At 38.5% G+C, this 11,617-nt stretch overlaps 1 protein-coding gene across 9 annotated transcripts in view; it reads left to right on the forward strand.

Annotated features, from left to right (window-relative positions):
* Nucleotides 1–11,252, forward strand: part of BIRC6 (baculoviral IAP repeat containing 6) — a 170,025-nt gene extending 158,773 nt beyond the window's left edge. For 8 of the 9 annotated variants that reach the window (XM_021548327.4, XM_085575516.1, XM_085575518.1 and 5 more), the window contains 6 exons: nt 105–322; nt 1,002–1,163; nt 2,001–2,078; nt 6,155–6,343; nt 9,260–9,394; nt 10,504–11,252. In XM_021548327.4, coding sequence (XP_021404002.3) covers nt 105–322; nt 1,002–1,163; nt 2,001–2,078; nt 6,155–6,343; nt 9,260–9,394; nt 10,504–10,683 — 962 coding nt within the window. In that variant the 3' untranslated portion in view covers nt 10,684–11,252. Of the gene's footprint in view, nt 1–104; nt 323–1,001; nt 1,164–2,000; nt 2,079–6,154; nt 6,344–9,259; nt 9,395–10,438 lie in introns of all 9 variants that reach the window. The other variant, XM_077782053.2, reaches the window with a different exon arrangement.
* Nucleotides 11,253–11,617: the final 365 nt, after the last annotated feature.

The raw sequence follows: 11,617 nt of genomic DNA on the forward strand, positions 1-11,617 counted from the left end.
CAAATTAAGCTTTCCTGACTTTAATGCTCATAAACTTTATCCAAGACTAATCCATGACAAACTTCCCTCCTTCCCTGACGCATTGAAATTTTTTTCTCTTCTAGATACATTTGAAATGGTTTCCGAAGATGACGACGGCAAATTGGTTTTTAAAGTAAATTACCACTACATGTCTCAGGTTAAAAACGCGAGTGACGCCAACAGCGCTGCCAGGGCCCGGCGGCTGGCGCAGGAGGCCGTGACTCTTTCAACCTCCCTGCCGCTCTCGTCTTCCTCCAGCGTGTTTGTGCGTTGTGACGAGGAGCGGCTCGACATAATGAAGGTAAGGAAGCAAAACTGGGTTTACCTCTCTCTTCAGCTGGGTGTAGAAATGCACAGGAAGGTGCCTGAAATCTTAGGAAAAACCAGAAGTATTTCACATCCGCTTTAATTGCTGTTCAGGCATTAATGTAATTGGTAGTATTTGAGTCTGAGTCTGATTTCTCAGCAGCTTGGCAGGGGCAGGGAGAGCCCATCTGCCCCAGGAGCGCTCTGTTGGCCAAGGATTCTTCACAGAACAGGATTCATTCTTTTTCAGCTATTCCAAAGGGAAAGGTTTAGTGCTGTTGTTCCATTATGGTCCAAACATATCTTTGCACATGACCATTGAAGTTGCAGGCAATAGGTATGGAGAAGTACACTGAGTGCCTCTGGACCTGTATTTTGAAAAAAAACATTCTGTTAATAGCATCGAATAGGAAAGAGTTTTCAGCTCCTTCTGTCTTGCTTTCCATTTGTAATCTGGAGAAATGAGTGTTTGCAGAGGGCTTTGCTTGCCCACAGTATCAGAATGAACAGACCAACAGCCTGTCTGTGATTTTGAGGTCTATTAATCCTGCCACACAGCAGGTGGAAATAAAATGCTTTGTACAACTTACAGAATCTCTAGTGTGTGATAGATACAAGGGTGGGGATGTTAAATGTTCTTTTCTTTTCTCTCTCTCTCTTTTTAACGCTGGTAGGTTCTTATCACTGGTCCTGCAGACACCCCGTACGCAAATGGTTGCTTTGAATTTGATGTGTATTTCCCACAAGACTATCCGAATTCCCCTCCACTTGTGAATCTGGAAACAACTGGAGGCCACAGTGTGAGATTTAATCCAAACCTCTACAATGATGGCAAGGTAGGTCAGCTGGGATCCTGTATTAGATGTAAAAAAGAAGTGAAACGCATGAAAGTTTTTTTCTTTTGTGGTTGAATTATGGATCAGCCACTCCCAATGTAGAGAAGGAAGCGTTTGGTTAATACCAGTCTTCAGACCAAAATGAAGAGGGATTTATCAGTTTCAAGTGGGAATTGCCTCCTTTCTAAATAGTCTTGCAGATTTTTGTAGATCCAGCCTTTGTGAGTTGGATTGGACCAAAAAAGCAAGTACTTTTGACTGAGAAAAATGTTCTTTTCCAACATTTTCTGCTAAACAAACCAGTCAGAAATTTGTTTTGGCTACCTGAAATACCCTTTACATAGACAAATTATGCTTCATATCAGCTGCAGCTGAATGTTTGCTGAGTGCCTTATCTCTTCTTCTCTATTTGCTTTCTATTAATGTGGACACAGAATATAATTCCTAGTGGAGACTTTATCTCCATTTTTCTTTGTCTAGTTTTAAGTCTTGGAAAATACTTGCCTCTACGTTTCTTGTGTTCGTTTTGTCTCTTTGTTTTCCCTGTCTTGGATTGTTCCATTTCACAATAAGATTCAAGAACACCATAAACCTCCCTGAAGTTCAGACCAGTCACAAAAGTTAAGTGTTGCGGTGCATTTGGGCCACAGTTAAGGAATATTTCAAATTTCTTGACAGTCTGTGTGACAGAAACCACCTTCTACAAGGTGGTTTTTAGAATGCTGTTGTAAAAAAGTTTGTCAAAAAAATGAATGTAATGTCAACATTCTGTTCTGTCCACACAGGACAATTTTGTCATAATGTTTGTCTGTGGTATTAACAATGTCACTTTTTCAGGTGTGCTTAAGCATACTTAACACATGGCATGGGAGGCCAGAAGAGAAATGGAATCCCCAGACTTCAAGTTTTTTGCAGGTGAGCAATTTCTTCTTTCTCTTCAAATGTCATTTAGGATTAATTAGTTTTCTCTTGGTCCTAATGATTCCTTTTCTAGAACATTTAAACCAAACGAATCTTCTTCAAATAAGCATAAATAAGACAAAAGTCCAGAAAACATCCTTGGAACTCTCGGAAAGGAAAACTGCGAGAAAACAGGTTCTTCAAAATGCTCTTTCTAATGAGTATTTCTGATGGTCTGGTCTTGAAGAGCAGTTGTTCATGTGTGCAGCTTATTCCTGTACCAGCCCTGCTCAGATGATTTTAAATAGTTTATTTTATTTTCAAAAAAAAAAAAAAAAGGACCAGGAGATGACATCATCTCATAGATTTATATCACAAGTTTTTTATGGTGAAGACAAAAGAGGTTCCACACTGAGAGATGAGAAAGTGAAGTACACTAATGCAGACTGTAGCCTTCCTCCTGCTAAGCATGCAGGTGAGCTGAGTAGAGGAATAAAGATGAAGGGAATGGAAGTGCAGCTGTGCTGTGTTCAGTAACAATTAGTGTTACATTAGAGCAGAATTTATTAGGGCATGCAGTGCTTATAATTTTCAGCTTTATTTCACAGACATGCCCTGACTCACAAGCAAAGACATTAAGTAAAAGTAAAGCCTGCAATGGCTTCTTTCCTATGGCAGTTACTGAATTTATTCTGAGTTTGGAGTAATTATTATGTAGCACAAGGTACAATTTCTGTTCCAAATCCTAGAAGACTACACAGCTTCAGCATAATAGAATTACTGGCTTCAGCAGAACAGATTTCAGCTTGTTCAGGATTTGGCCTTGGAGAGCAGATTTATCAGTCTCCTGATTTATCAGTTCAAGAATGGTCTATTCCAGTGTGTGGAAGTCAGGCAAGTGAGGCAGAGGGCCAGCATGGGTAAACAAGAACCCTTGCCTAAGTTCAGCTGCAAAAAGAAGCAAGAAAAGGTGGAAGGAGGGGGTGGCTACGTGTGTGAAATAAAAGGATATTGACCAAACATTCAGGAGAGAAATTAGGGAAACTAAAAATCAGACGGCACTGAAAATGATGAGGGTTATAAAGACAAACACAAAGAGCTTTTCATAAGTATGCTGGCAGCAAAAAAACACGTTTTCCTTAGGCTTTGCAGCTGTTCAGTGGGGAAGAAAACCTATTGGCAAGGGCATGAAAAAGGCAGAGGTCATCTCTACCTCACTCTTAGGGATAAGACTTGCTTTTCCTTTCCCTGAACCCTAATTAGGGAGATTTGTGAGAATGAGGAATTACCCACAGTAGAGGGAATAGTATTGAAGCTGCTTGTACCCACATGTTGATGGAACCAAACTCCGTGAATCCTGAGGAGCTGAAGGAGCCGGCTGGTATCACTGCAAAGCCAGCTGGTATCACTGCAAAGCCATTAGCTCTCATCTTTGAAAGGCTGAACAATCAAGGGAACTTCCAGCAAATCTCCCACTCAGCTTCAAGATCAGCAAGAGACAGAATCACGCTGGAATGGATATCCAACACTTCCTTTAATGAGTGCAAGTCTCCCCAGATTCAAATTCTTAATTAAGAGATGAACTGCAATTTCGGACTTGAAGTATAAAATTGGTGTAGATAGGTACAAGTATTTAGGAAGTCTTATTTTCACAAAAAGCCTTTTTCTTACATTAAAATGTTAGATTTGATGGTTAGAAATGGCATAAGCATAGAAATTTATAATTTAAAATTTTCAGTGTTTCATTTTGAGAATAGTAAGAAAACTGTTGGGAAAAGTCCCATCCCTACCATATTGGGAGAAAAACACTTTACAACTATTAAATAGAAAATAGCTGTAGGACTAAATAAATTGCTTGGAAAGAATTAAGCACCACATGTTTTTTCTGGCTCAGAGATTGAACTATTGTCAGACCACCCAAAATACTTCAGAAAGTAATTTTTATTACCCAGTGAAACTGAAAGATCAGTATAGAGTTTCACATTCATTACAATTATAATTCAAAGTATCAACTGCTTATTCAGGCCCAGAAAGTAAAATGCTGCAGTGTCAAATTTCTCTACCATAGCTACTTAAAAATATATAAATATCTAAAATACAAAATTTTTAAAAGCAAAGGCCTGTTCTTCCAGAGACACATAAAAGCCACAGTGATCACCTTTCATACCCAAAGTCTTGGCACTGAAGTCACTCTACCATGACTTAGCAACATCTACATTAATATTCTACCTTTTTTGGTATCTATGTGGCAATTTGTGTCATGAAAGCTGATTTGTGAGGCACATTCTGTATGTTTTAATGCATTTACCTACATTTTAAGGTTTAACACTAAATAACTATGGCTGCTTCTAGCTGAGTGCAGGGCAGGGTATAGGAGACTGTGGTGATGGTGCACATGGTAGCAGCAGCTACCTGGAGCACCTGCCTGACAAACAGAAAAACCTAGTTAATTTTCATTCTCAGCCCAGCAAGGGAGGCTGTTTATATCTCCCACTGCACATGACCAATCCATCAGGATAAAGACTTGGCTGCCCTAGCCTGCCCATCTGTGCTGTAATGAAAGCACAGCCACACACAAGGGCAAAGTGCCACGGCACCTAAAGGAGTGAGGGTGTGTTCCTGTGAGGTTCTGGTGGGACTGAGGGTGACCTGTGTCATTCAGCTGGCTCTTGGACTGCTGCTTTGATAGGAGTTACTGGTCTGGCATTGTGTCTGTGGAGTGAGGAACCATCACAGAGAAGGTGGGAAGATGGAACACGTCTGTGCTGGCTTTGCTACAGAAGAAACTCCAGGAGAATGCCACACTTGAGCACAGAGCACAGCTGTGGATGTCAGAGCACTGCCTGCAAAAGAGTCAGAGTTTGGATTGCTGCTGATATGGCATCTGTCTGATGTGAGCTGTACATTCTGCATCCACCAAGAAAAAGGAGGACTCTTGTCTTCCATATTCAAATTCACAAATTAGGGGATGTTTTAAAGCTCTAAGTTGTACCTAGACTTGGAGGAGAGTCAGTTCCAGAAACAGCTGCCCTGGCACATGGATATCTGCACCTCAAGTATGCCCAGTGTTGGAAATGCCATTCCTAGGTCTGTAACATATCATCAGCTTTTCACTAAATGAGGAAATATAAGTGTTAAAATCCTCTTAGTTGGATTCTTTACAGTTCTGGAAGTTTGTGTCACAGAACTGTAATGCCTAAAACTGTTGCTGGTGGATTTGGTCCTAAGTACGCAAGAAAAACTTGCCCTTCATTTAGTAAAAAGAACTAAATGGACAGGGATAAATTTTTAATACTGGAAAAACTAGCAAGCCTTCAAATCATGAATATGCAGTACATCTACATTTGGATACCTAAGAGCCTTATGTATCTTTTTAATTCTTTGGGTTTTATTAGGAATGGCTGAGTATATTGTTAAATACCTTGAATTTATATAAGCATCTATTCACACATGTGCTGGATGGTAAAATAGAAAGGAGGAAATTTGTTATTTCCTAATTACTGAATAGTTGGTGCTTTGTTCATATAGTATTGAAAACATTTTTTCCTTTATCTTAAGAAGAATACTGAGATTTGTTTTATTGGCTTATGACACAGTATTGTTTGCAAAATGTAAAACTAAATGTCTAAGAACATTCATTTGAAAGAAAAATTTGGAGACAGTGTAGATCATGTGGCATTTTACCTCCTTTGTTTTTTTTCCATCTAGTTCAGAATTAGAAGAATTAGTAAGCTCAGACATAGGGAAAAAAATGAGATTGAAAACTTGACAAATACACTTTCTTTCACAAAGGGGCACGATCAGACATCTCTTCCTTTAAATACTTTTACTTATATCTGTATTTTTGTTTTGTAGGGTTTTAAATTACACTTGTCATTTTCTCAGTGATGGAGCTAAATACACAGCCATAGGTTTTGGTGGATTTTGTGTGTAGTGACAATTTAGTTTGAAAGCATGGATGTTCCCTGGTTGCAAGTAGCCTGTATCACAGATGGAAGTACTTTGCCACAGAAATTGTTTTGCTTGTAAGGTGAGCAGAACTGTGTATATTTGGCAGCACAGTTTTAATATTTGGTTTCTTCTCTTAACAGGTGTTGGTGTCTGTCCAGTCCCTAATACTGGTGGCAGAGCCATACTTCAATGAACCAGGTTACGAACGATCGCGAGGTACTCCGAGTGGTACCCAGAGCTCCAGGGAATATGATGGAAATATCCGACAGGCAACAGTCAAGTGGGCAATGCTTGAACAAATGAGAAATCCATCACCATGTTTTAAGGAGGTAGGTTTTGTGAAAGGCAGTATTTATCTTTTTTGAGCATTAAGAATAATGCAAATATTTGGTAAGGTCATGCATGAAATATCCGTTTTAACCTGTGGCAACTGACTCAAGAGACTGACATGAACAAGGATGCACCAAACTTCACAGATTCTTTTCTGGGAAAGGGAATGCAGGCAGAGTGGGACTGACCTGAACAGGATCTTGGTGCACAGTTGGATAAAACATGTTCAATCAGCTCATTCTTACTACTGAGCAGGACCTTTTACATGGCCTATAACACCTGTTGGACAGCCCCTACAAAGGGGCACTCCATACTCCATACATAAGTAACGGGCCTTATTTTCCCAAAGATCATGAATTTGAAACAAATACTAAGAAACACTTTGGAAACACCAAGATAATGCAAATTTGAAAAATAACTTAAAAGAAATTCCACAAAGCATCTGCACTAGAAATCTGTGCCTTTGAAGACAATTGTCTTGATGCTGCTAAAAGCAATGCTAACCTTCATGCATTCATGCAGTCTTGAAAAAAAATTATTGTAATAAATCAAATTGCTTAATTGGTTTACATTCCTGAAAATAGACTAAAGCTTACCTATAGCATCTTAAAAGAATTTAGTTCTTAGGGACTTCTCAGTGTCGGTAGTCTTAATTCCTTTCCCAAAGCAGATGAATTAGATGTCAAGGGCTTAAACATATACAGCAAAGAGTTCAAGGAAAAAAGAGCTGAAGAAACACTTAAGAGAATCTGTATGAATATTAATACAAAATGTTTGGTCAAACATGAGTCATCTCACAGTATTACCAACAAATATTTCCAGAAAAACACATTTTGCTCTGAACTACTACAACTGTTACTTGTGTTGAAGCATGGAACCATCTGGTAGTATCACCTATGCTTTAAATTGTCTACGTAATAAAATGTTGAAAAAGCCTAATTATTTTAGGATTATGCACATTTCTGGGTGTGGCATCTGAGATGCTGATCTCCCATCCCTTCCTTGATATTATTAAAAACATCCTTTGGAATGCAAAACCTTTTTTCATTAAAATTACTGTGTCTTGTGGAATAAGAAAAAATATTTTTATCCACATGGAGGTAAAAAAGGATGTGCAGTGTATGTAGGGATGTTGAATCAATGAAGTAAAACCTGGTGGTCATTCAGAATTGCCTCTTAAATGTTCTACTCAATAAGCAGAAGACCATGCATGATAAAGATAATATCCAGACACATAATCCAATAACTTCTGCTAATAGGTCTTTTTCTTCTAGCTAATGTAATTGTTTCACTTTGGCAAAAAGCATTCTCAAATCACAGTAAGATTAAATTAATTGAATATATAAGAAAGCAGTGTGCTCCCTGACAATAATGCTTCACATTTTCTTCTCACATGTACAGAAGTGAAGGATATGGAGGATATGCAGTCTTACACCATTTGGTAACTGAATCCCAGTTATTGTTGCTGCACTTTCTTTTAAGAGTCTCAGTGATCATGTGCTTATTCTGCAGTACAGCTCTCACACTGCTGGTATGAAAAGGCAGCTTTGCAACAATGCTAGAGCCCGTCCGTGGCCCCATCCAAATGGAAATGCATCTCTCAGATTATCTGAGCACTTCTTTGGGAGATTCCCTTTATGTTCAGACCATCTGAACAGTGATGATCAATTCAGTAACACAAATGCAAACTCATGCTGAAGACTGAGGTCTAAGAATGTAGGTCCTGAGATCTGTTGTCTTCAAAATTCTGACTCTTGTCGTCAGTATCTTAAACGATGTGTAGACTCAGGAGATCTGAACTGCCAGTCTTTGGGAGTTTTTCCAAGCTCCATTATGGATTTAAGGAATGTATCCAGAACTGAAGTCAATTACGCTTTCAATATGCAGTTTCTCTTTAGATAGATAGCTATTTTCTCTAACCTCCAGAGGGAAAAAATATTTTTTCCATTATGTTGCAATATGGTCAAGAACTTTCAGTGCTCAATAAAATTTCTTTGGTTTTATTGTTGCCTTCACCGTTCAGTTTCAGAAAGGTGTTTAAGACAAAGCCAACACCAAGTAGATTTTCACAACTTTGTATGGTTGTTGGTTGGTTGGGTTTTTTAAACTCAAATATGTACTTCAATAAGAAAATTACTCTTCAGTCAAATACTGGCTCCCATCCAAACTAGGCAGCTCAACTACCATGGCCTGAGAATTCCAGTGTCCCCAAACGTGCTACCTCTGCCTAGAGCAAAGTGGTTGCATCTCTTTGAAAGCAGCTGCTGTGATCCTTCTCTCTGCAGAAGCGTGTAATGTTCCTGTGCTCATACTGGCAGCAGTGTTTCTGCTCATCTGCTCTCTGTTCGGGCAGCCCGTGGTCAGTGATAGGGAGGATGTGGTGCTTCTGCTTGCTCTGTGCTTCTCTAGCAAAACAGGGCAGGGAAAGAAACAATGAAAGCCTCAGCACGGTCTCTGTGTAGCTCTGCTCCTGTGCGAACGTCGTGCCTGCATAGAACATCCAGCTTTGAACTGCAGAATGTGAGCAGCACTCTGCTCTCCCTTCTGCTTTTGCTCAGTGTGTTTCTGGCACTGGGTTATCCTGCACTCAGGTAACACAAGTGACTGCTGAAATGGCAGGCTGCACACAAACAGTGGATTCCTACATACTGAAAGAGATATCCAGACCAACAAACTCCCCAAGACAGTATCAGCTGAATTCAGAACAGGTTCCTCAGGGCTTTTTCCAGTTGGATTTTGGAAATAGCTGAGGACAGAAACTCCAGTTTTGTCTCCAGTCTGGTTCAATTCTAAATTACCTGGTTTGTTTTTTTTTTCCGTTATATTCAGTTAGACACACAGAGGTATTGCAAATTTGGTATTGTTAAAATATATGGTTCTTCCATCCATGTTACACTGGAAATGTTTTCTCGCAGGTTATCCACAAACACTTCTACTTGAAAAGAGTGGAGATCATGGCTCAGTGTGAGGAGTGGATAGCAGACATACAGCAGTACAGCAGTGACAAACGGGTAGGCAGGACTATGTCCCATCATGCAGCAGCTCTGAAGGTGAGATGTTTTTAACAAACCTAAGTTTCCCAGTTGTCAAGAAATGCAATGTGTGTGCATTCCACTTTATCAGTGTTTTTACTACTTCCTCTAGCAACTGTCCTGCCTATTTTTTCCATGAATATTTGTATAGGATACAGTGACCCTGAGATGAGTTCAGCTGGTTGGAGCATGGTGCTGGTATAACACCAAAGTTGTGGGTTTGATCCCCTATGGGCCATTCACTTCAGAGTTGGACTTGATCCTTGTGGGTCCCTTCCAACTCAGAATATTCTGTGATAATAGCTTTTTCTGGTCACTCTGAGGGTGGGTGGGGGTTAATGATAAAGTTGTATTATAACCAATGTCTTGACAGAAAACAAGCTTTTAGAGTAGACAGTTAAAATAATAATAAATGTATTTTATTTATATATATATTTTTTTTATATATATATAAATAAATAACAAACTGATTTGTCAGCTACAATCAGTTTTATCCTGTGTTAACTTGAATTGTTCTAACCATTATAAATATTTTCTGCCCAGCTATTACCATTTGTGTATTTTGTGACCACACAGAGAACAGGGCTATATTGTTTTTCATATTTTAGGGTTTATTTCCCCTCAGGTGCAAACCCCAAATTTAGAAAGGCTTCTTTTTTCTATTGCCAGATTTCCATTCTTTCAGTGTGACTGGTCTTCAAAATGAAGTTACTATGATCAGTACACAAATCTCTGCATATCTGTCTCTGTGACAGGTCTCATCATGAATTCTTTATAAATTTGATTTGACTGTATGACCTATATAAACCAAGCTGGTTTCTGCTGTGACCCGCGAACACAGATATGACTCAACTGCAAGACAATAGAGCAGCATTTATAGTGATGCATTTGTTGGCTGCAGTTCTGTCGACCACCTTTAATTTGTCCCTAGCAACTCTTGCTAATTATTCTGTCACTAAAACGAAAGTACTAAAACAAAGTTAAAAATAGGGGGGAAGTTGATCCAGACATTGAAATAGTACATTTAAACCTTTTCTACCTACTCCTCTTTTTGTTTTACAGTGTCTAACCTTGCGAAAATATTGTTTTAACTGGCCTTCCACACTGACTTTTTTTTGTATATCCAGCGTCACACAGCTCAGCTGCGGGAAGAACTTCTAAAACTTCCCTGTCCTGAAGGATTGGATCCAGACACTGATGACTCCCCAGAAAAATGCGGTGCCACAACAAGCTCAGAAGAGACCATGTTGCATGACCAGGTTAAACCCAGCAGCAGTAAAGATGTCCCCACTGATTTCAAGTCATGAGTTGCATTGACATGGACTTTGTAGACACAACGGCTTTGAAGCACAAGCCAAATATGTCAATATTTGTATGTAAGAAGTTAATTATGTAATAGGTAATGAAATTGAAACTATACTATGCCCTTAAGGATATACAGTTTAATTAAAAATGATCTTTTATTTACCTGTACAAGAGTGTAAACTTTTTTGTGCTTTTATTTTTCAATTGTGAGAACCACTGATTGGTATGTTTAAAAAGTTATGTATACAAAAAATGGATAAATCACTGGTATATAAGGGAAACTACCTTAGGAAAGAATGTTTACTGAATGTTTATTTTTTTTTTTTACTTGTAGAGTGAGGGCAGTTGTAACAAAGAATATATATTGGTCATTCTTACAGCTACTATTTAAAGTCAGAAAATTTTCACTGAATTTGATAGATTTTGCGTTTGGTCATATATTCATGCTCATATTTGATTCTAAAGAAAACCTCCTGTATACTTCAATAAACGTTAAATGGACATGATCCCTCTTTTATGATTTACTGGTACATTTTTTAAATAAACTGCCATAAAATACGTTTTAGCTGAAGACTTGCACTTGTATGACTGAATTCATTACAGTCAACATACTTAATTTTATGCTTACTAAATCTAAATGCAGATTAAATAAATGCACATGGTTTTACCTCATGCCAAATTTGGACTTCTGAATTAGTTGGGGTTTTTTGGCTATTTTATGCAAACTAACAGTATTCTAAATTTCTTTAGAGATATTCTGGAACAAAGTCTTTACTGTATTGAAATGCCTGATTTTTACATACTCAGCTTAGTCTTACTGACACGCCACACAGGACTCTGATGTCCTGTAGTTCCTACTGTGTAGACTTATTTCCAGTTTTATACTTGCAGTCACAGATCCTTAACTAAAAGTGTAAGGAGTTTTCTTGATTTAAT

The sequence above is a fragment of the Lonchura striata genome, chromosome 3 (assembly GCF_050655825.1).
Source record: "Lonchura striata isolate lonStrDom1 chromosome 3, ASM5065582v1, whole genome shotgun sequence".
Lineage (NCBI taxonomy): Eukaryota > Metazoa > Chordata > Aves > Passeriformes > Estrildidae > Lonchura > Lonchura striata.